Source organism: Heptranchias perlo, chromosome 8, assembly GCF_035084215.1.
Source record: "Heptranchias perlo isolate sHepPer1 chromosome 8, sHepPer1.hap1, whole genome shotgun sequence".
NCBI classification, from domain to species: Eukaryota; Metazoa; Chordata; class Chondrichthyes; order Hexanchiformes; family Hexanchidae; genus Heptranchias; species Heptranchias perlo.
The window spans coordinates 14,759,098-14,781,262 of NC_090332.1; the positions used below are offsets into that span (position 1 = coordinate 14,759,098).

Sequence of the window (22,165 nt, forward strand, 5' to 3'; positions counted from 1 at the left end):
ACATCTTGTATCTGGATTTGACCCAGACCGATGGAATGAAACTCTCCTCTCTTGGATAATTGGAAAAGTCCTTCAAGAAATGGGTTTGGAAAGTCTGAAATCCAATTCCTAGAGGAAACAAGTGCACAGCACTACACAGTACGTCCACAATTAGACACCAAACCAGCAATGTCTTGCTCAGAGATGCCATAAGGATGAACTTTATTCTGCACATAACTTATGCTGTACATAACCTGAGAGTACTAGTACAAGTGACAAAAGTAGAAAAATAGTCCATCTCCCAACATCAACATCCTTCACACCAAAATTAGCAACCGAAAGTAAGGAAAGAGATTAAAAAGATGCTTAAAGCATAAAAAATAAAGAAATATAATGAATACATCCTCATTCAACCAGTGATGGGAATTATTTACTGTGAGAAGCATTAACCACTAACAGAAGTGTTTGCACAATGTACAATTCAACATTCCTCTATAGGAAATATCGGTTCAACATGGCCCAGAGATCACGTGATTGCTGCTTTTAACAGTCATATGTCTCAGATAGCTTTCCAAGAGAAGCCACTTTAAAATGCTTCAGTTTGTCTTTGGAGCAATAATTGTAACCAATATTAATGCCCATTGCTCATCACATTTGGAATGTATTAGTGTTTCAAGGCATTTCTGAGACACTGCTGGAATTCTTCCAGCCTCCAGAAAAAAGGCATGATGTGGAGATGCCGGTGATGGACTGGGGTGGACAAATGTAAGGAGTCGCACAACACCAGGTTATAGTCCAACAGCTTTATTTGAAATCACAAGCTTTTGGAGCTTTGCTCCTTCGTCAGGTGAACTGAAGAGTTGCATAAAGGCACAGGATATATAGTCAGAGAACAATGCCTGGTGATTACAGATAATCTTTCTAACTGCCCTTTCTCACACCTCGGCAGAGAGATAATCACAGCAATCAAAGGAGTGTTCAAACAGGTTAGTTAGGGAAACATTACATCCAAGAATACTGAGGTGGGGTCACCAGGGGTCAAAAGTAGCAGATGCTGGGGTTTGTATTTGCTGGGTGTGCTGATTATTTTAATACTATCATGCTGTAACTTACAAATCTTTCTAAAGAGGCACTGTCTTGTGATTTTTGTCACGATGGTGTTTGTTGTGCACAAGTGTTTTAACAAAGCATTTCAATATGAATTACATTAGTGCATCATATGATTGTAACAAAAAAGACTGCCAAATGATTTTTGTGAAAGAGCTTTTTGTTTTAAAAACACGTAGTTATTTTTTCCCCATACTTTTTCTGTTGAGTTTGGGCTACTCTATACAATATCAGCATGTACTCTGCAACTTCTTACTAAGTACTAAATCAGTGAAAAACTAAATAGAAATTTAGTTGAATTTTAATTTATGTCCTTCAAAACCAAAAACAACTTGCATAAACAGAGTACATGTTGACATGTTGTGGAGTGGTGATTTGTTCAGAATAAACCACTCATGTTATATAGTGGCATAGTAAGTTTCAGATAGGAGAAGTCCTTTGGTTCAAGTGCCCACCTATCCACAGTATTCCCTTGATGCATTTCTAATAACCCTGAATCCCATTTGACGACAAGAACCGGTCTTGTTCCTTTTTGAAACCCATTAGGGTTTCTTGTTCCGTCATCCATGCTAGCAATCTGTTCCACATACTCACCACCCTTTTAGTAAAAATTTTCCTCCCGCATTTGCTATGTTATTTTGTTGTCTTTAATTTGTAAATATGACCCTTTGTGCTTAAATTCTGTATATGGCAGAAAAGCTTTCTAGATCCAATTTGTCCGAACCTTACATAATTTTAAATGCTTCTATCATACCCTCTCTCAGTCTTCTGTTTTCAAGAGAAAAAAGACCCGGGGTAGTCAATCTTTCCTCATACATCATTCGCTTAAGTTCTGGGATCAAATATGTATCCCTTCTCTGTACCCCCTCCAATGACAGAATGTCCTTTTTGAAATAGGGAAACCGAAACACATAGTATTCAGATGTGGTCTCACCAAAGCCAAATCTAGTTTTAAAATGACCTGTCTGGATTTATGATATACCCCTAGCAATGTTCTGGCTACAATAACTTCCTTGGGCCTGTTCTGCTTGTGAGCCATTCCACTCAGTTAATTTTGTGCAAACCACTTGTCCTTGATTCCCTACTTACAATCAAATAATAGCAAATACTGGTATATAGTTGCCCAGTGTAGTAAAGTTGAGGACAAGCAGTTTGTTTAAAGCAGTCTATCTATCTCCTACTGCAGCCTATTCTATACCACAGCGAACATTTCACATCACTACTCAAATATAACTGCAGGCAACACTAACCATCAAATAGAGGATTACTTTTGTGGAAGATAAACACACATTAGCTATTTTGTTGTTCTATGGTATAGAGTAAGTTAGTAAAATTATTTCTGCATTGAAATTCTCTTCTTGTGCTGCACAAATTCAGATAATAGAATCATAGAAGTTTACAACATGGAAACAGGCCCTTCGGCCCAACATGTCCATGTCGCCCAGTTTATACCACTAAGCTAGTCCCAATTGCCTTAATACCCCTACACATCCTTACAGTGTAATTTCTCCTACTCTTAGAGTCTGGACAATGAGCTAGAATCAAGACTAACATGGAAAACTTGAAAGTTAGATCACATGCATTTTTAGGAGAGAAGTTGGCCAACTCTTTTTGCTCAAGTGACAACAACCTAAATGCAAATATTCAATATCCAAATCTTAGTAGTTTTCATTAAGCCACTTGTAAATGAGACTATTATTTCTAGTTAAGTATTATGGTTATTCAAATATCAGCCGTACTTCAGCCAGTCTGTCTGCCAAGGCTTTAACCATTATGCTGCTGTAGTCATCACCGTCCTCCTCATACTGCTTGCTCAGCAACTCAGCACCAAAGCACGCCACTGCAAACATGCCGATGTAATCCGGCACACCGGAGTCCTTGGGTGCTATGAAGTCAGAGATGCAGCAGTACAATCCTGTACTAATGGAGTCCTTTTCCGCCTGGAAAACATGAAAGTTGGAACAATTGTATTTATTGGCAACCTAGGTTACAAAAACCATTATGATGGCCCACAGGGATATTTCCCTACAACGAAGGGCATGGTCACATCTTCAACAATTGTTGCACTGGATGAAATAATGATTTACATAACATTCAGGATGCACTGAAAACAATGCATGCACCCACTGTAACTACAAAACTACTGGGAGCAACGTGTTGCAGGCAACACAGCATTCATTCAATGGCCTCCCCTTTATTAGGGTGATGGGGTTAGATGAAGTTGGGAGGGAGAAGGCTTGTATGGAGCATAAACACCGGCATGGACCTGCTGGGCCAAATGGCCTGTTTCTGTGCTGTACATTCTATGTAATATTAATGCAAAAAAACCATAACATCTACCCTTTATTTTTTGTACTTTCAAGCATTCAGATCTTTGCTACATTGCTTTCACTCTAGGTTTCCTTTCTTGCTATGAAATCAAGGAGATGCTGGTACACCAATGCTCTATGCAGATTCACCCCCACAACTCTCCCGTTTCTATTGGAAAAGACATCAAGCATAAGAATTTGTCCTCATTATACTTGCCCCTGACTGCACACATACATGCTCCCCCCCACCCAAAACCACAGAATGACATGACCTGAGAAATCCACACAGAAATAAACTTTCACTGGTCATGCAAAAGTCAATTGTTGTGGAGAGCAAAATGGACACTTATGCCATTACTACGTTTTAAAAATGTAATATATTAGAACCTTGAAGAGAATGTTTGCCTCAAATTATAGGCCTAACATTGCAAAAGCAGAGAACGAGTAATACACTAGTTAATTTCTTTTCTGTTGCCAATTTTCTCACCGATGAAAGGTCTGTTCTCTTGCTGGGATATGGGTGCTCTCCAATACCTCATCCAAATGCTGTTAATAATTTGAGAGTCTAGACAGTCAGTGCTGACAGACTATTCAACTGTGGAGGGCAACACAACTGAGTCCAATCACATCATCACGTGTTTTGTTTCCAGCAGGGGTGGCTAGAAAATGATCAGGTGGGAACCACTGCTGATTTTACCCTTCCCTAACCAGTGACCTAACACCCCAACCTCCACCCTAGCTGAGATCGGTTAATACAGCACAGGCGAGGGATCATATCCAAGACTTACCTGGTCTGTATGGCTCAGTACCACACTAGGCAGTGCATTTACCAATTGAGAAACTGGAGGAGCTAAGTATTTTTAAACTGACAAAAAAAAGTCGTACCTGCTGCCGTAAACCATGAAACTTAGCCACTGGTTCACCAGTGTGGGGAAAGATATCCTCTGCAAACAAGTGTATGTCATCCCCAACACTTTGAGCTGGCCAGAACCCTATAATTCCTCTGGCTTTCAACCTCTTCTCTTCAATCAATGTGTTCAGCATATTCTGCGCATCTTGAAAAACCTTCTTGGCTTCTTCACCTACAGGTTGATTAACAGGTTATACCTATTATGAGGGTAGGGTGTTGAGGTATGGTATGATTCAGACAGCACCTTCTCTGGTCAGTGCATGGCAACTTGCATGGCCTAAATGGGAGACTGCTCTATGAGGCCAGTGGATGGAAAAAAACACAGGTGAAAGTTACCTTTCATGTTATTTACAAAGATTAGGGTAGCATGGCCTTCAAATTGCTCTATTCTGTTGAAGGACATCTTAACCACACCACCATAAAACAGTACTGACAACTAAAAGTAAAGAAAATAGCAGAATGCAACTTTAATACTATGCCATTATTAATTTGTAAGAGTAGTTTTATTGGCACTAACCAACTGTCTTGTCTTTAAAGATTTTGGGATATCCTCGATTTGGGTATTTTCCCTTCAGCTGCCAAACATCAAAGAAGGGTTTCCAATCAATGTAGCTCGTCAGTCTCTGCAGGTCATAATCTTTAAAGGACTGGGTACCAATGAACGCTGGCTTCACTGCAAAGGAATTAAATGATTCTGATCACTTTAAATGTGCACCTAACAGAGACAACTGTGTTGAGGAGTTTTTTTTAATTACTTTTTTCCATATATTAATGGAATGGAAATTAATGGAAAAATATTTGTTCTCCCCCTCAGTCCCACCAAGATTACAATTATGATTCTAAAGGCAAATTAATAATTGGAATGAGAACACGACACTTGGCTCATCAGGCCCATTCATTCACTGCAGATGACCTCAATTCCGGACTCACCATCCTTCCCCCGGTAAATCACTGTATTCTCTTCAAAAGCCCTATGTGGATCAAACAGATCTATTACAATCTCTACATTCCTCAGCTCTCCTTCTTGATAGGCAATTTTACATTCTCAAGAGGGAGATGTGCTGATTGCAGGTACTTCCTCCAGTGAAGAAAGGAAGGAAGGAAAGTATATTCGAAAAACAGAAAATACAAGGCTAAGATAACCTGGGAGATATCTACATGTTTCCTAGTGGTACAATCCTAGAAACAAGGTCTCGTGTCTGTCCTTCTTGTTGGAAATGATGCAATGTAATGAACAACAAATATAAATTCAAAATATACATTAAAAAGAGAAATCTTTGAAAATAATTTCTACAGTAGTGACTCAAATCCACCAGTGACTCGGAGCATGTTATTCTGCAGATAAATTCTGCCGCTACTGACCTGGTTTAGGATGCGAGAGCCAGTCTATGTGAAATCTTCTATTCCTGGCTTGCTCTAATGATACATATTTTTTGTCCTGCAAATGGTAAGATTTCTGATCAGTGAACAGAAAATCACCTGTGACACTCACCAAACGTATCTGATATCCTCTTCGGCAAGAACTGCAGAGATTAGAATTGTCAAAACTCGTTTCAAATATAGGAGTCTAAGAATGGAGCGAGAAAAGGCTAATACGGTACATTAAGCTCACTTCTTCCTCAGACCATGAGTAATTGCTCTAACATGGACTCACCCTCACCCATTTAATCTCCTGAGGGAAAGTTCCTCATAAATACTTCTTTTATCCCCAAACCAAACGCCAAAGTATTTATCCATCCCCATATCTCTACTATTCAATCTAGACCTATTCTCATTCACAAAAAACACACTTCCTCTCCCCTCAGAAACAGGAACCATTATGTCTCCTTAAGTATTTGATATACAAATTAATTTTGAAACTGACCATTAAAACGTCATAATAATCCTGTCGAATCTCTTCATACTCTTCAGTTATTTCCTCAAAGTAGTCATCTTTCAGGTCATCATCTAAAAGCTGAGAACACTACAATTTAAAGAATAAGAGAATAATGATACACTACACGCTATAAAGTGTAAAAGCATTATGTTCAGTGTAGTATAAAAGTGATTGCACGTGATACAAGTTCAGAGACAATAAAATTATATTTTACAAGTCAATGGAAAAGTTGGTTCTCAAAGCAGCCAGAATTTGGTTGCCCACATCCTGTCCTGGACATAGGACATTTCACTACATTAAAGCTGCAAGTAGTTATTATGGTACAGTGGCCAATAGGACCTACTATCCAAGCAGGAACCAAAAGGATCCACATCGATGTAACAAGTTTAGGATCAGGAAGTGAAAGGGCAGTGTTTGTTTAATATTGAGTTTAGAAGCAGGAGGTGAAAAGGGCAGTGTTTATTTAACAGTGAGTTTAGAAGCGGGAGGTGAAAGGGGCAGTATTTATGCAACAGTGAGTTTAGAAGCAGGAGGTGAAAGGGGCAGTATTTATGCAACAGTGAGTTTAGAAGCAGGAGGTGAAAGGGGCAGTGTTTTTGTAACAGTGAGTTTAGAAGCAGGAGGTGAAAGGAGCAATGATTATTTAATAATGAGTTTAGAAGCAGGTGGTGACAGGGGCAGTGTTTTTGTAATATTGAGTTTAGAAGTGGGAGGTGAAAGGGCAGTGTTGTGCAACAGTGAGTTTAGGAACACCATCACCACAATGACTCCAGTGTTTCAAGGTGAAGGCCCACTACCACTTTCTCAGGGCAACTAAGGATGACACAGGACCAGGATTTGCATAATCAAGAGGCCTACTGCCTGAAATAGGCAGGTGCTGTGGAGCTCGAGGGAAGGCTCCTTTCAAAATGGTGGTGGCCAGAGCATGGCATTACCTGAATGGTGAATCTAATAACCCTATTTTGAGGCTATCGCCACCCCATTAATGCTGATTTTGGCCAGTTAAAGTCAGCCTGACTATGTTTAATACTTTAATAGTGGTAGATGAAAGCATCAGTTACACGTAGTAGAGATGACCTAGAATTGGACTGTCTGCCAGTAGCAGAATGGATGTCTACTGACATCATTATTTATTCTCGTTTTTGAACTTCAGTTGCACAGATAATGCGGTCATTAGATGAAAATGCTGTGAGTATCTGCTAAGTCCTTATTACTGCAAAAAGGGAAGGTACATAAAAATAAATCTAAATCATCAACATCACCAAAAAAAATAGAAATAATCCTTCAAAAAGAGAAATAATCCTCCAGGCAGTTACAAGGTAGGTGAGAGGGCAATCTCGCAGGAACACTTACCACAACAACACTCTTGGAAGCATCTAGAACATGAATCGCAGGTGCACTATACCGCGGTGCAATTTTGACAGCTGTGTGCGTTCTGAAAACATGAAAAGCAATTTAGATGAAAATAGATACAGCCTGTCAGAGTCAATATAAGAATATGGTAGTTGGCGGTCCCAGTGGTTCAAGTGGTCAAGGCAGTGAGTAGCTGAGCCATACAGACTAGGAAGGCTCCCGCTCTGTGCAAAGTTTTCACATCTTAGCTGGGCGGTTGTAAGTATAGGTGTATCGGGTAGAATAGCCATAGTAAGCTTCCTTTATATATACATATAATAGAATGATACAGCACAGGAGGAGGCCGTTCAGCCCATTGTGCCTATGCAGGTTCTTTCAAAAAGCTATCCAATTAGTCTCACACCCCTGCTCTTTCCCCATAGCCCTGCAATTTTTTCCCCCTTCAAGTATTTATCCAATTCCCTTTTGAAAGTTACTATTAAATCTGCTTCCACCACCCTTTCTGCTTTTTACTCGCTGCATAATTTTTTTTTCCCTCATTAGCTGGTTAGCCCTCAGCTGGAGTATTGTGGCCAATTCCAGGCACCACACTTTAGGAAGGATGTTAACGTCTTTCAGAGGGTGCAGAGGAGATTTATCAGAATGGTACCACGGATGAAAGACTTCAGTTACGTGGAGAGACTAGAGAAATTGGAGTTGTTCTCCTTAGAACAGAGAAGGTTAATGGGCAATTTGATAGAGGTATTCAAAAGAGTAAATAAGGAGAAACTGTTTCCAGTGGAAGAAGAGTTGGTAACCAGAGGACAGAGATTTAAGGTAATTGGCAAAAGTACCAGAGGAGATAGGAGGAAAAAAAATGTACGCGTGGAGTGGTTATGATCTGGAATGCACTGCCTGAAAGGGTGGTGGAAGCAGATTCAATAATAACTTTCAAAAGGGAATTGGATAAATAATTGAAGGGGGAAAATTTGCAGGACTATGAGAAAAGAGCAGGGGAATAGGACTAATTGGATAGTTCTTTCAGAGAGCCAGCACAGGCACGATGGGCCGAAAGGCCTCCTTCTGTGCTGTATCATTCTATGATTCATGTTGCCACTGGTTCTTTTGCCAATTACTTTAAATCTGTGTCCTCTGGTTACCGACCCTTCCGCCACTGGAAACAGTTTCTCCTCAAAACCCTTCACGATTTTGAACACCTCTACCAAATCTTTCCTTAACCTTCTCTGCTCTAAGGAGAACAATCCCAGTTTCTCTAGTCTCTCCATGTAACTGAAGTCCCTCATCCCTGGTATCATTCTAGTAAATCTCCTCTCTACCCTCTCTAAGGCCTTGACTTCCTTCCTAAAGTGTGATGCCCAGGGTTGGCACAATATTCCAACTGGGGTCTAACCAGTGATTTATAAAGGTTTAGCATAACTTCCTTGGTTTTGTACTCTATGCCTTTATTTATAAAGCCAAGTATCCCGTATGCCTTTTTAACCGCTATCTTAACTTGTCCTGCCACCTTCAAAGATTTGTATACGTACACTCCCAGGTCTCTCTGTTCCTGCACCCACTTTAAGATTGTACCATTTCGTTTATATTGCCTCTCCTCATTCTTCCTACCAAAATGAATCACTTCACATTTCTCTGCATTACATTTCATCTGCCATGTGTATGCTTACACACATATTAAAGATTAATACTGCAGTAGTTGCAAACAGTACGAGGTCAAGCCTGGAATATAGCAGACATTACCTCACTAACAATATGTGGGAAGAGATAAGAAATATAGCGGGTGTAGAACCAGACAGTTAGAAGACTGAAGGGGAGTAATCGGTATGAATAGAGCTAGTCATGGATGTAATGGTAAGAGATAAGAAAAGGCCATAACTGATATCCACAGTTTCTCATTAGTGAATATAATGAAGAAGAAAGAGGTGGCGTTGCACACATGTATTGGAAGGGATTACCTAATGAAGGTCACTTTAAGCGGTGACATAGTAGACTAGAGTACTCAGGTATTTAACCAGACGTAGGTAGGACATGTTGATCTAATAGCATCAAGTTAGGGGATGATTAATCCTATACAGATATAACATACTGGAGCTCCTTAGGGACTTCAACCTAATCTTGCTGAGGCTAGCACGAGCAGTCAAGACGATGCGCTTGCAACTTCCTGATGAGTCGTTTGCATGTGAGTTACAAACGGTACCAGTCTCAAGGGCACTGCACGTAAGGGGTTGTGTGTTACATCACTGATTTGATAAATAAAGAGTATCAATCAGGCGTCTCAGTGCTTTCTTGTCCTCGAACTTGGATCGGGGTGCAGGATAAATGACTATCCTATAATATCTCAACATAAGAGCAAAGAATATGTGACAATATCCTATAAAAACCCAACAGTGGTGATAGAGGCAACACAACTGAACTTAGCGTCCATGAACTAGTGACGGGGAATATTTGGCTACAGCTCCCTCTCCTGATCACAATCCAGGCACCCTTGCTGGAAGTGCCGGTGTGTGAATGTTGGGCGAGGTCAGAACTGGACTTGGCTGCAATGCCACCACAGCCGAATAACCTGGCCTGCTAACATTTACCGTCTAGGCTCACATGTGATAAATGGTCACTTGGGTGAGGTACTAAGGGAACCCAGTACCAAATTCCCATATCCTAGCAAGGACTTAATGTTCCAGGAGAGATGAGGAGGAGGAGAAAATTGGCAGAACAGAGAAGAACAAAAAAAACGGATATACAGTTATTAAACAAGGGTTCATGATCCAGCCCCAGTTGCATAATTAGGAGTTGCATTAAGTCTGGGCTATTCTGGACAAGGAGAAAGTAATAGGTGCTGAAAGAAGGGATTAAAGAAAACCATGAGACTGGCTTAATGATGAGGAAGGAGAAAGGAGAAAGAATCACCAAGCATGTGAAAGTAGAGCTCCTTCTTGGGCTTCTGCACGTAACAGCCAAAACGTAAGACAGCAGCATGCCAGATCAATGGAACATTTATATTACACAGCATGTCCTACTGTAATTGTTCTCCATGATTTCAAAGATTGTGAATGTACATTTGTTGTCCAATTTGTCAACTCTATGTAGTTCATCCCCCCAAAATTGCATGTGAAAAGGACAATCAGAATGAATTGATGCTTTTTCTCTGCTAGATCAAGAAGTTAAAAAAAGCTTTATTTCTTGAATTATAATTGTACTAATTCCCAGTTTATTGCTCCACAATCCAGCACTATTTAAAGATAAATTCATTAAAATACAAAAACAACTTGCATTTATATAGCGCCTTTAACATAGTAAAACGTCCCACGGCGCTTCACAGGTGCGTTATCAAACAAAATTTGACACCGAGTCACACAGGGAGATATTAGGACATGTAAAGTGGTAGGTTTTAAAGGAGCGCATCAAAGGAGGAGAGAAGTAAAGAGGCGGAGAGGTTTAGGCAGGGAATTCCAGAGCTTAGGGCCTAGGCAACTGAAGGCATGGCCACCAACAGTGGAGCAATTAAAATCGGGAATGCGCGAGAGACAAGAACGGGAGGAGCGCAGAGATCTCGGAGGGTTGTAGGGCTAGAGAAGATTACAGAGATAAGGAGGGGCGAGTCAGTGGAGGGATTTGAAAACACATATATAAATTAAATGGAGGGTAGAAAATCCTCACTATTTACAGCTGAAGGAAAAAATAAATAAAAGGCCACAAACTATGATGTGGCCTCGGGTCAATTTTAGCGTATAATGGAGTGATAATGGAGTGCTTGACAAAGAATGCTACCAGGTCATGGAAATGAACTCAATTCTTTGATGGACTGATGTGGAGATGCCGGTGATGGACTGGGGTTGACAATTGTAAACAATTTTACAACACCAAGTTATAGTCCAACAATTTTATTTGAAATTCACAAGCTTTCGGAGGCTTCCTCCTTCCTCAGGTGAATTTTCCACAACATTCACCTGAGGAAGGAGGAAGCCTCCGAAAGCTTGTGAATTTCAAATAAAATTGTTAGACTATAACTTGGTGTTGTAAAATTGTTTACAATTGATGGACTGAGGTTAAGACAGGCTGATTAATTGTAAACTAGTAGTCTAAATGCTACACAAGCAACAGCTATTTCTATTAATGGAAACAGAAAATGCTGGAAATACACAGTCAGCATCTGTAAAGAAAGTAGATGGTAACATTTCAGGTACAATCCTTCATCAGGGCAAGCTTGTTTCAGATTTCCAGCATTTGCAATTTTTAAGTTTTATTTATATCGCTTTTTATTAAGTTTTGGTCAAACAGGGTGTCACTAGGTTATAGTTGCTCTGTGATTCCTTCCCAAAGCTGGTTTTACTTAGTAATTACTGATCATTTTTAGTATTTTACCAAAATTACGAAAGAATGTATGGCTATGACATGCTTTTAAGACAAACATATGGAGCCAATTGAGCAAAAAGACATCCAAGCCATTGTGTCAATGATTTGGTTCATACCTACATACAGTTCTGTATCAGTGAAGGGGTTTAAGAGTAGTACAGCTTGCACAGAAGGTGTGTGCATAAATTGGTTGGTTTCAGCCTTTACTAAGATGACCTCTATTATCTTCAATGATGAGGAAGCTACTGTCCTCTAGCTGATCATTGCTTCCTTCCTTAGAGAAAATAGTAATTCGTATACAAGTAGAGTAAACCAACATATTTTATAGTAGTTATACAAAATTTGTTCAGTTCAGATTGGGGATTGTTTGTAATAAACTTGAAAGAGGAAATGATAAAACTCTGTTCTAACTAGTTACTTACTTTGAGGTTGTTGCTCCGCCAATCAGTAAAGGCATTTTCATACCTATTCGTTCCATTTCCTTGGCAACATGTATCATTTCATCCAAAGATGGTGTGATAAGACCAGATAGGCCAATAATATCTGCCATAAAATTGAAAATAAAATACAGAGATGTACACAATCATGAATCTGGTTTAGCAACTAAATTAATGCTTGGGCAGATGTGCTACTGAGTGATAGGGTCTAAGCCTGTGGCTTTGAACTCCCAATCTCAGACACAGCTGTACAACAGCTTCGGGTAGAGACCAGGAATAGAGAGAAAATACAAGAGAAAAGTACTTCCCAAGCCACTTTTATGCATTTCCTAGCAGCTGGCTGAGAGATCACTGGCAGAGGTGAGGCCTGGGAGCAGATTGGCTGCTCGCTCTTGTGACCTAGAGGCATGGGGCGAGAGAAGGAAGGAAAGAAAATAATCTGCTTCCAAATGTACTAGAATTGCAATCTTTCCCCACAGTACTGCTTGGTAACAAGTTTCCAAACTTCAGAGGGCCACAGGGGTGGTGAGGAGCTTACATAAGAGGGATGTAGAAAAAAAATATATAAAAGAAACATTCTAATTTGCTCTTGCACACCTCCCAATAGCTAGTTGTACAATGTCCTTGGCAAAAGTTCAGGATCAGCTTCATGTGTCCCCCCTTCTTCCCCATTGCAATGGTGTGCCCAGGGTGGAGAAAAACAGGATAGAAAACAGCATGGAGAATTTAAAAATCAAACTTCTATGCATATGTAAATAAATGAGTGGAGCTGCCAATCTTACTTAATGGAGTCAGGGATATTGCTGTATTTACCTGCTTTATTCTCGATAGCTGCTCGGAGTATCTTATCACACGGAGTCATAACTCCCAGATCAATGACTCTGAAATGAGAAAAATAAAAGAATTTTTAAAAATGCATTTATAAGGGATTCAGTGGGCTGTAGAATCAAAGTGCAGCTTTGGAGAATGAGGGTGTATACTTTCATTAGTCTGGTTAATCCTAACCAGACACACTACTATGAACTGTTAAACACACAATTTAAAGGTCACCTCTTCAGTTTAAGAAACAATCCACATCACCTTCACTGAATTTCCAGCATTCATCCCAATATCAGGTTCAAAGTTAAAGATAGCATAACTGTATGTAGAAGAACAGGTGCTCAGTTACAAGGCTGTAATGGACTGCATCAGGCCACATTGTGATGGAAGCAGAACCCCCACCCTGCTTGAAACTACCAGCATCACATCAGGAGGCTTACAAAAGTCGGTATCCTCCACAAATATAGGCATTTACTCGACTGTTTTGTTTATTGGAATATACTCTTAAAGGTAGTTTGGAACTCTTGGAAACTGATTCAGTCTTCATTGTTTTATAAATATTTGTACTATCAATATTTTGCTCTTTTTGCTTCTATATAAATCCTGTAAATAAATTTGGCTAGTAGCTTTAGTCTGAACTATTGGGTCTGATAGCGCAGCGTTGAGGAAACAGGACTGGATACTGAGCAGCCTATGCAACTTCCAGTGCAAAATAACTAACAGGGTAATTATTAATCCAATAGCATGCTACTCCTGTTTACAGCACACACAAAGGTATATGCAGTTTGACAACCACCTTCTGTCCTCCTGCCAAAGAATAAGCACATATTCCTTCAAGTGCCAACAGGTGGGAAATACAAATAAAATTCTGCTCCAATTGATGTGTATTTCTTTAGGAAAAAACATTCTATATAGAGACAAAATTTTTGGTGTAATAAATTGGTCAGGTACTGTAAAGCCTATGTTGCAGGTTTGTGGCAATTCTGGTTAGAACTTCTAGTCAGAGGAAGTTGTCGACACATCCGTTATAAGTGTGACAAGAAAATGATGGCATGCATTTGAACAAATAACAATGTCAGATTATTCAAAAATACATAAAACAAACTCTAATTTGAAAAAGAATTACAACTTTGAAAGACCCAAAAAGAGAACTATCAAGTGGGAGGAGACAAGAGGAGTAGTAAGTTTACCTGAAGTTGTTGCAGCCCAGTACCACGCCAACAATATTCTTGCCAATGTCATGAACATCTCCCTTGACAGTGGCTAGTACTATGGTACCTTGGTATGGGTTCTGCAAAGTAACACAACCTTTTGATCAACAGTATTCGAATCAGAGGACAGTATCCTTAAGATTGCTTTATTTGGTTTACAAAAACCCTTTGTTATGTTATATACAGTCTGAATTTAAAGAAAGACAAAAGTCAAATGACGTAATAATCCAACCTGTGTCCACCGAGTCTAAGGCCTCTCAAGAAAGGCTGTTATATATGCACAGCCTCATTACTAAATTGGGCCAGGTCATTTTTACATGCTTATAAAGCTAACAACACAAAAGAGAAGTAGTAAGCCACAGTTTTGCATCTGTGACTCCCCACATGGTGAGTTTTCTGCCTCAGTTAGACAGCTGAGCAGAGATGAAAAGAAAAATAGACTTGCTTTTATATAGCAGCTTTTCACATCTCTCAAACATCAAAAAGCACATCACATACAATGAATTATTTTAAAGTTCAGTTACAAATGTTACATGGGTACCAAGTACAGGAAAGCGAATCAACAGAAAGAGATGACCTGCTTTCCTCTCCCCTCCCCCACAGCAGCATTACCAGGGGCTTGTGAGCAGGTTACCAGCCTCCAGTCTCAGCCAGGGAATGGTGACAGAATGCATTAGCATTTTAAAGCTAAACAAAATTTTAAAAAGGGAATGTTGTGTAAGAAAAGAAAATCAGTACAATTCTAATTTAAATGCAAGATATTTAAAGTCAGATTTTTTTTGAAGCTATAAATGCTCCCCAATCTCAGTTATAGATACGATAACTTACAGCTTCTTCTAAATGGCCTGACTGTGCCAACCTTTCCTCTCTCTCCTTCTCCATGAAGGGGATAAGGTAACCAACAGCTTTCTTCATTACACGAGCAGATTTAATAACCTGATGGCACAAAACAGATTCTATTTGCAAAACATTGAAAGAATGTTCAAAATGCCTCCAGTTGGATATTTCACAATGTTCAAATGTTTCCAGTTGAAAATCAGCTCTGTATTGCCACAGGCTTGTTTTGCAACCACTCTAAGTTCGGCTTTGAGAATTGGGAGGCAATTTTAACTCCCAAGAATGGGTGGGTTGGGGGCAGGTGGGAGTAAAAATAGTGGAATTTTGGAGCAGGACCACATCCTGGCTTCATCGTGCCCACTTCCGGGTTTGACCCAGGCGCATTTGGATGCACGCGCGCAACAGACACCCGGAAGTCCCGCCCTCACTTAAAGCCAGCAGGCCATTACTTAAAGGGGCAATGTACCTCATTGAAATAGTTGAGGTACTTAATTTTTTGTGTATTACAAAAGTAAAACAACTTTAGCTTTACCTGTTCGGGTTTCCCATCGCTTCTGATTTCAGGTGAAAGCAGGCGGGAAGGGCCGGATCCATGAGGTGAGTGCCTTTACTGCACCGCTTGTGGGCCCGGAGGAGTAGGAGTGCTTCTTCCAGGCCCAACAAGCTCACCTGGCACGACATGACCCCACGATCAGCCGACCCCCCCCCCCCTCCACCCCGATGCTCGACTCCCCCCCCCACCCCACCTCTCCCTTGCTGGACCCCCCCGATCTTCCGATGCTGGACACCCCTCCTGATCTTATCCCAGGCCCACCCGATGTCGTCCACGTTCCCCACCCCTCCGATTTCATATAGGGCCCACGGTCTCTCTCTTCCCTCCCCGCTCTGATTCGTGGCTCCTTTCCCTCCTGACAAGCAGCCAGCCAGTCAATCTGGCTGCCTGGCACGTGGGAAACCGGAAGCACAAATACTCACCTTCAATTGAGCTGCGATCGCAGATTGCGACGCACTCATTTGGCTTCTGGATCCCCTACGCGAATATCTAAAGACGGGCTGGGTTCCCAGCTCCCAGCTAAAATGGAGTCTACTGCTCACGAATTTTGACTCGACTACTTTAAGAAAAAAAGACGGAAAAGCGGAAGGAACTATTTAGGAAAATGTTTACAATTGCAAACAAACATGGTATCTAAACAAAATAACGGTCAACTGTTCAAAATTCATCTCTGTATGAGATGCAGGATCATGCTTTTATTTTCGCTAATTTTCTCATCTCCTCGTTGTCTAAAGTCAGTGACTTCTGCTGGGGTATTGTTCCATGGACACTGGCATCCTTTGGTATCTTAGCCAAATCATCGTTCTTCATGTGAGGGCCATTAGAACCAAGCTTGATCTTGTCCTCTACCCACTCACACTTCAAGCAGGACTCACTGAATAGTGAACAGGAGTGGGAACCTTGGTTGATTGTTTCCTTCCCTAACCCAGAGACGTTGAGGCCAGGTGGAGCATCCCAAGATTAAATATTTAAAAAGTACAAGTCATTTGGTGTCATAAATATATTTTTTCTCTTTACATAGCAAGGTAGTTTATTCAAGTCTTACCTGTGGAAGGAACATCTTTCCTGTTCCAAATAATTCCCCCACAACTTTCATTCCATTCATCAGAGGTCCTTCGATTATATGCAGAGGCCTAGGGTACTTCTTCTGATTGTTTCTTGCTTCTGCTGTATCTTCTACTACATATTTTTCTATACCCTGAAGAACAGTGACAGGATTTGAACACATGTAGCAAAGACAAATAGAAAAGACACAAATAAGATGTAGATAAGAAAGAAAGGACTTTCATTTATTTAGCACCTTTCCTGACAACAGGACGTCCCAAAGCATTTCACGGACAATCGAGAAGGCCAGCAAGGCACAATTCCACGCACATTCGATCATTTACCTTAATTAGGGCATACTCTAGGCGTTCCTCAACTGTATCATTCCTCCATTCATCAGTATGTATCACTTTTTTCCCACCCTTGGCATGATTCTGAAAACAACAAAGAGCCACAGTACAGGTTGTCAAGACCAATGGTAAATCAGCATCAACAGATGATTTTTCTGGATATATTTAAGATTTTGTTGGGCAAAATTAAATGTACCCCAGGTAGGAATTAGGACGTAACTCTCATTAATTCAGAAAGGCTGGGTAGGTCCTAGATTGAATTTCTCAAGAGGCAAACTGGTAAAACACAACATTGATCAGCAATGGGATACAAATTTGTTCCAGTGTTGGAAATTAAGCACTAGCATTGTAGCTACTGAGCCCCTTCTAAGGAGATTTTGGTTCTCCAAATCTAATAACTAGTTACACAGTGATTTTGACTTACCATTGATTTCAGGAGGTTATTTAATATAATCAAGTAGAGAGAGTTACTGGATATTTTAACAATGTTAGAAAACCATAAGCAGGGTTTAAAGTCTGCTGGTTTATACATTATATCACATTTTCAATATAAATTTAAAAAAACATACAATGGTTTCACTCAGAAAATAAACTTCCCAAGAAACCTAATTAGTTTCAAACCTACTTATACTCAGCCTAACATATGCAAATCTTTACAAACTCATTTGTTATTGGCATAGTAATTACTGTTAGAACAGTTTCAATTATAATCTGTTTCTTTTAAAAGCAGGGTCTCTTTGGGGTTGAGTTAATCCAAGATGACACATCTGCCAATGGAAGATTGGAACCAAATCAATTCTCTACAATAAGCTCCACACTCTGATGCCTAAGCCAATATTCCAGAATGCTGCTGACTGAACAGCCAGCTTGGCGCTTTGATGGGACCTGGAGAGACACGTGTCAAATGCGGCTGGGATTTTTTTCACTCTGCTCCAAATAACTTTACTCACCCATCATCCCTGTCCATGCTGACCTACGTTGCTTTAACTTTCAAATTCTCATCCTCGAGTTCAAATTCCTTCATGGCTTCACCCCTCCCTTCCTCTGTAACCTCCTCCAGCCCTACAATCCTCCAAGAACTCTGCCTCTTACGCATCCCCCACTCCTTGTGCCCCACCATTGGTGGCCGTGCCTTCAGCTGCCTAGGCCCTAAACTCTAATTCCCTCCCTAAACCTATCCGCCTCTCTCTCCTCCTTTAAGTCCCTCCTTAAAACTCACCTCTTTAACCAATCTAGTAATCACCCCATATATCATCTTCTTTGGATCTGTGTCAATTTTGGTCTGATTAAGCTTCTGTGAAGTGCCTTTGGATGTTTTTCTAAGTTAAAGGCGCTATATAAATGCAAGTTGCTGTTGTATACTTTATTATTATAATAACGACACCAAAATGCACGTCACAGATTGGCGATTCGTGGAAGACAAACCACTTTCATTGCAGCCAGCATCATTCAATGGTTTATTTGCCACAAACCACCAGCTCCCAGTGTATATCATCTCAACAAATTAATAATGTTCTTGTTCAATGTACTTACCTGTGCATAACGCAGCATTTTCTCTGTGGCTTCGGGGTCTTTGTTCCAGATCAAATTCTCACACAGCTCTAGAAGTTCTTTATCTATGTCGTCATAAACAGGCAGATTTCCTGCATTCACAATTCCCATATCCATCCCAGCCTAAGGAGAGGAGACTTATTACAGGTGTTGCAACAGATGTGGAGTGAGAAATTGCTATAATGAAATAAAAGTCAACAAGTACACTGAACTGCTATCCATTCAGATATTGTATGGGTCAGGTACTGGCCTATACTATATATTAATCACAGGTACATTAACTGTCACTGAAGTTCTAACTCCAACCATACTTTATCTTTAGAGATGGTTACTGTTGATATTACTATCTGCACTGATGAAATTGATAATGCTTCGCTTAATGTACTTGAAAGGGTATCATCTGAAAATATTAATTTTCTACCTTTATAGCATGGTAAAGGAACACGCCATGCATGGCTTCACGGATCGCCTCCATTCCTCGAAATGAAAAGGACAAATTAGAGAGACCTCCACTTACTCTGACTCCAGATAGTTTTCCCTATTACAAAAAGGACAAAAGGTCAATGTAAAAAAAAACAAAGACTAATGATAGAGTCTGTGAACCACCAGAAGAGAAGTGATGAGGCTGATTATAATGAAAAGGATGACACACTGTGAGTACATTATTTGTGAATCATGAGGAATGTCATTAGAGTGTTACTGTCTGGAGAAAGTTAAAAGTATAGATCAAGAGGAAGGCAAGGAAGGTTAGATGATACGATGGAATGGATGGAAGTATCAGGGATAGATGCAATCCACTTGTTCAGAGATTGGAAAGTATGGCGTGTATAGATCACCAGTTTCCTCCATAAAGGAAGAAAAGAGAGAGAGAAAACAATGAAACTAAGACTAAAATGGGACACTTAAGCTAATCAAAATGGTTACTTGGTACAGTTCACATACTGAAAATAGACACAGTTATCACCTGAGCAAAGCCAATGTTGCAAGCACATATTGAAATAGTTAATTCTTGCGTATTATCTGTGTTGACTCACTTTGTTTGAACAAAGAGAGTGAAAGGTGAAGTTTTCCTTTAATGACTTCGTTCAGAGGTCATTCCCTCAAATATTAATCAGCGTTCAAACATAATTCACATTGATGGAACACTACCAAACATTATTCCTGTCAGTACAATATAAAAGTGCTACCGTTGTCAATAAAAGATAGAGCACTGTCAGAATGAACAGTTCAAAGTACAGTCATTGCCTAATTTGTACATTTGACAAAGTAGCAAATTGTTTGTAACTTATCGAAGAAATAGAAAATCAGTCTTTAGGGTTTGTCAGTTACTGTACAATTGTCCATGCTGCGTCATTCCTTCTGCACCAGGCACCTTTCAGAGCTCAGCACTTAGGCCTCCAGCAATACTACTGTATAACAAATGTCTAGGGTATATACAGCCCCAGCTAACTGATTTGCTCTCCCTCCCTTTGGGGAAGGGTTAGGCCTCCGCTCATAAATTTCCCACAACAAAACCAACAAAGAACTTAAATTAGGCCATTTCAAGCACTTTTATTTTTCTGTGAAAAAAAATCCAGTGTTGTAAAACCTACATTATACTAACCTTTATGTGTCATCCGCCACTTATTTTATCTCACAATTACCATTTTTTTGGGCATGCAGAGATTGCCATTTGGGAATATGGAGACCATATGCACAAGGCAATGACATCAGTACAAAGCTCTGTTTCAATCTCAGTATTTTAATTGGCCAGCTTTTCATGCTATTAATGCTACCAGATGCGCTAAACTGGCACAGTGTGTTTAGTGGGCTGGAGATGGAGCCAATAAATCCAGTGCTAGATTTCAAAAACCCAGCTGTTGCCAAAACAAGGCAGAGATAGCTGGAAGAGCACTGCTCCATTTTGCAGCTTGCAGGCACACTGGAAGCCAAGGTCCAGCACAGCCAGGAATCCTGGTGAGAGGATGACCTCCGGCCGACCTTGGGGCAGGACGACCTTTATAAAGTACCATAGATGTAAAAAAATGTTTTTAGGCATTTTCTGGGCCATTCAGGTCATTCTTTTTAGGGTTTTTTCTGCTGACACTTAGAGCTTTCACGAACCCTTGCATCAGTTGTCATCAATTAGTTTTTAACCACAGCAAAATCTGGGCATCAGACAACACATAAACCTTTTTGCCAAAGTGACTTGGACATGCGGGTCTAGATTTATGATTGTAACACCGATGGTAGCCCATTCAATTTAAGGAGTTACTGTCGGTGTTTATGATTGGAAAAACCTTGGCCAAGGTTTCCAAGTGAACTAAAGATAAGCAGCAATCTCATGGCCTTGATACCAAAAGAAGCCTTTCTCATCATAAAGATGATGGTCAAATCTCTTTCTCACTCTGGCAAACATGTAATCATTGTCTGGGGACTTAATGAAATTGGTTTTTATCCCAATGGGGGTCTGCCTTCAAATGATAAATATGAACAGAAGCTGGCCATCATTTAAAACCAGCACCTATACACCGGACAGGTCCAGTTCATTTGCTTCTACTTATAGTTTAATCAAGACCAAAGAAACTGGAACAGGAACAGCAGCTAACAGAAGCCAGTTTAAATCTGCCATTAATACGTAGCACTTCCAGTGAAAATGGTGTGTAAATTCACTCAAAACACACACAAACTGTCTCACAAAGGGCAGAATAAGCTGTTTGTGGACAGCAGTTAACAGAAACGAGTTTAAATTGACTAAAATTTCACATAAAATGTTTTCAAGGGCAATTTTAACTATTGGGCAGCTGGCTGTCCGGCCGGTGGAGTGCATGGACCGACTGCCCAATCCATCCAGCGGGAGGCCTCGTTAACATGCTGCCGGCGAGCTGCACATCCCAAATGGGTCCAGGCCAGCGCAATATCGTATGGCCCGGCGGTGGGGGGGCAGCATGGAGGTGACCCAGCTAGCAGGGAGGTAGGTCGGGAGAGGGCCGATCGTGGTGGGCCAGGAAGCCTACGTTATTCTTCTGGAGCCCAGGAGAGCACTCCTCTTCCTTCTGTCCCCACAAGAACAATTTTTCACTTATTTTTTCATGGCCTCTTCCACTTGATTGCCAGGTTTTATTGAGTGGAGCAGCTGCTGAAATAGGACAGATCTCACCTCAGTCACAATTTTCATCCAATCATAAATCTAGACCCGCAAGTCCAAGTCATTTTGGCAAAAAGGTTTATGTGGTGTCTGGTGCCCAGATTTTGCTGTGGTTAAAAACTAATTGATGACAACTGATGCAAGGGTTCGTGAAAGCTTTAAGTGTCAGCAGAAAAAACCCTAAAAAGAATGACCTGAATGGTCCAGAAAATGCCTAAAAACATCTTTTTTACATCTGTGGTCCTTTTAAAATAATAATAAAGTTAGGTTTTTAACTTTTTAATCATTGGGGATCTCTCCTGAATCTTGCAAATGTTTAAAAATGCCAGCTATAGCTTCAATAATTTCTATTCCA

The 22,165-nt window shown here is 40.3% G+C and overlaps 1 protein-coding gene across 3 annotated transcripts in view; it reads right to left on the reverse strand.

Annotated features, from left to right (window-relative positions):
* Positions 1–22,165, reverse strand: part of mtr (5-methyltetrahydrofolate-homocysteine methyltransferase) — a 57,906-nt gene that overhangs the window by 7,185 nt on the left and 28,556 nt on the right. For all 3 annotated transcript variants that reach the window (XM_067988713.1, XM_067988712.1, XM_067988714.1), the window contains 14 exons: positions 19,105–19,221; positions 18,666–18,806; positions 17,127–17,216; positions 16,784–16,936; positions 15,177–15,284; positions 14,328–14,428; positions 13,132–13,199; positions 12,304–12,424; positions 7,535–7,616; positions 6,170–6,268; positions 5,668–5,743; positions 4,823–4,978; positions 4,281–4,477; positions 2,826–3,026 (listed from right to left, as the gene is read on the reverse strand). In XM_067988713.1, coding sequence (XP_067844814.1) covers positions 2,826–3,026; positions 4,281–4,477; positions 4,823–4,978; positions 5,668–5,743; positions 6,170–6,268; positions 7,535–7,616; positions 12,304–12,424; positions 13,132–13,199; positions 14,328–14,428; positions 15,177–15,284; positions 16,784–16,936; positions 17,127–17,216; positions 18,666–18,806; positions 19,105–19,221 — 1,710 coding nt within the window. The remainder of the gene's footprint in view (positions 1–2,825; positions 3,027–4,280; positions 4,478–4,822; positions 4,979–5,667; positions 5,744–6,169; positions 6,269–7,534; positions 7,617–12,303; positions 12,425–13,131; positions 13,200–14,327; positions 14,429–15,176; positions 15,285–16,783; positions 16,937–17,126; positions 17,217–18,665; positions 18,807–19,104; positions 19,222–22,165) is intronic.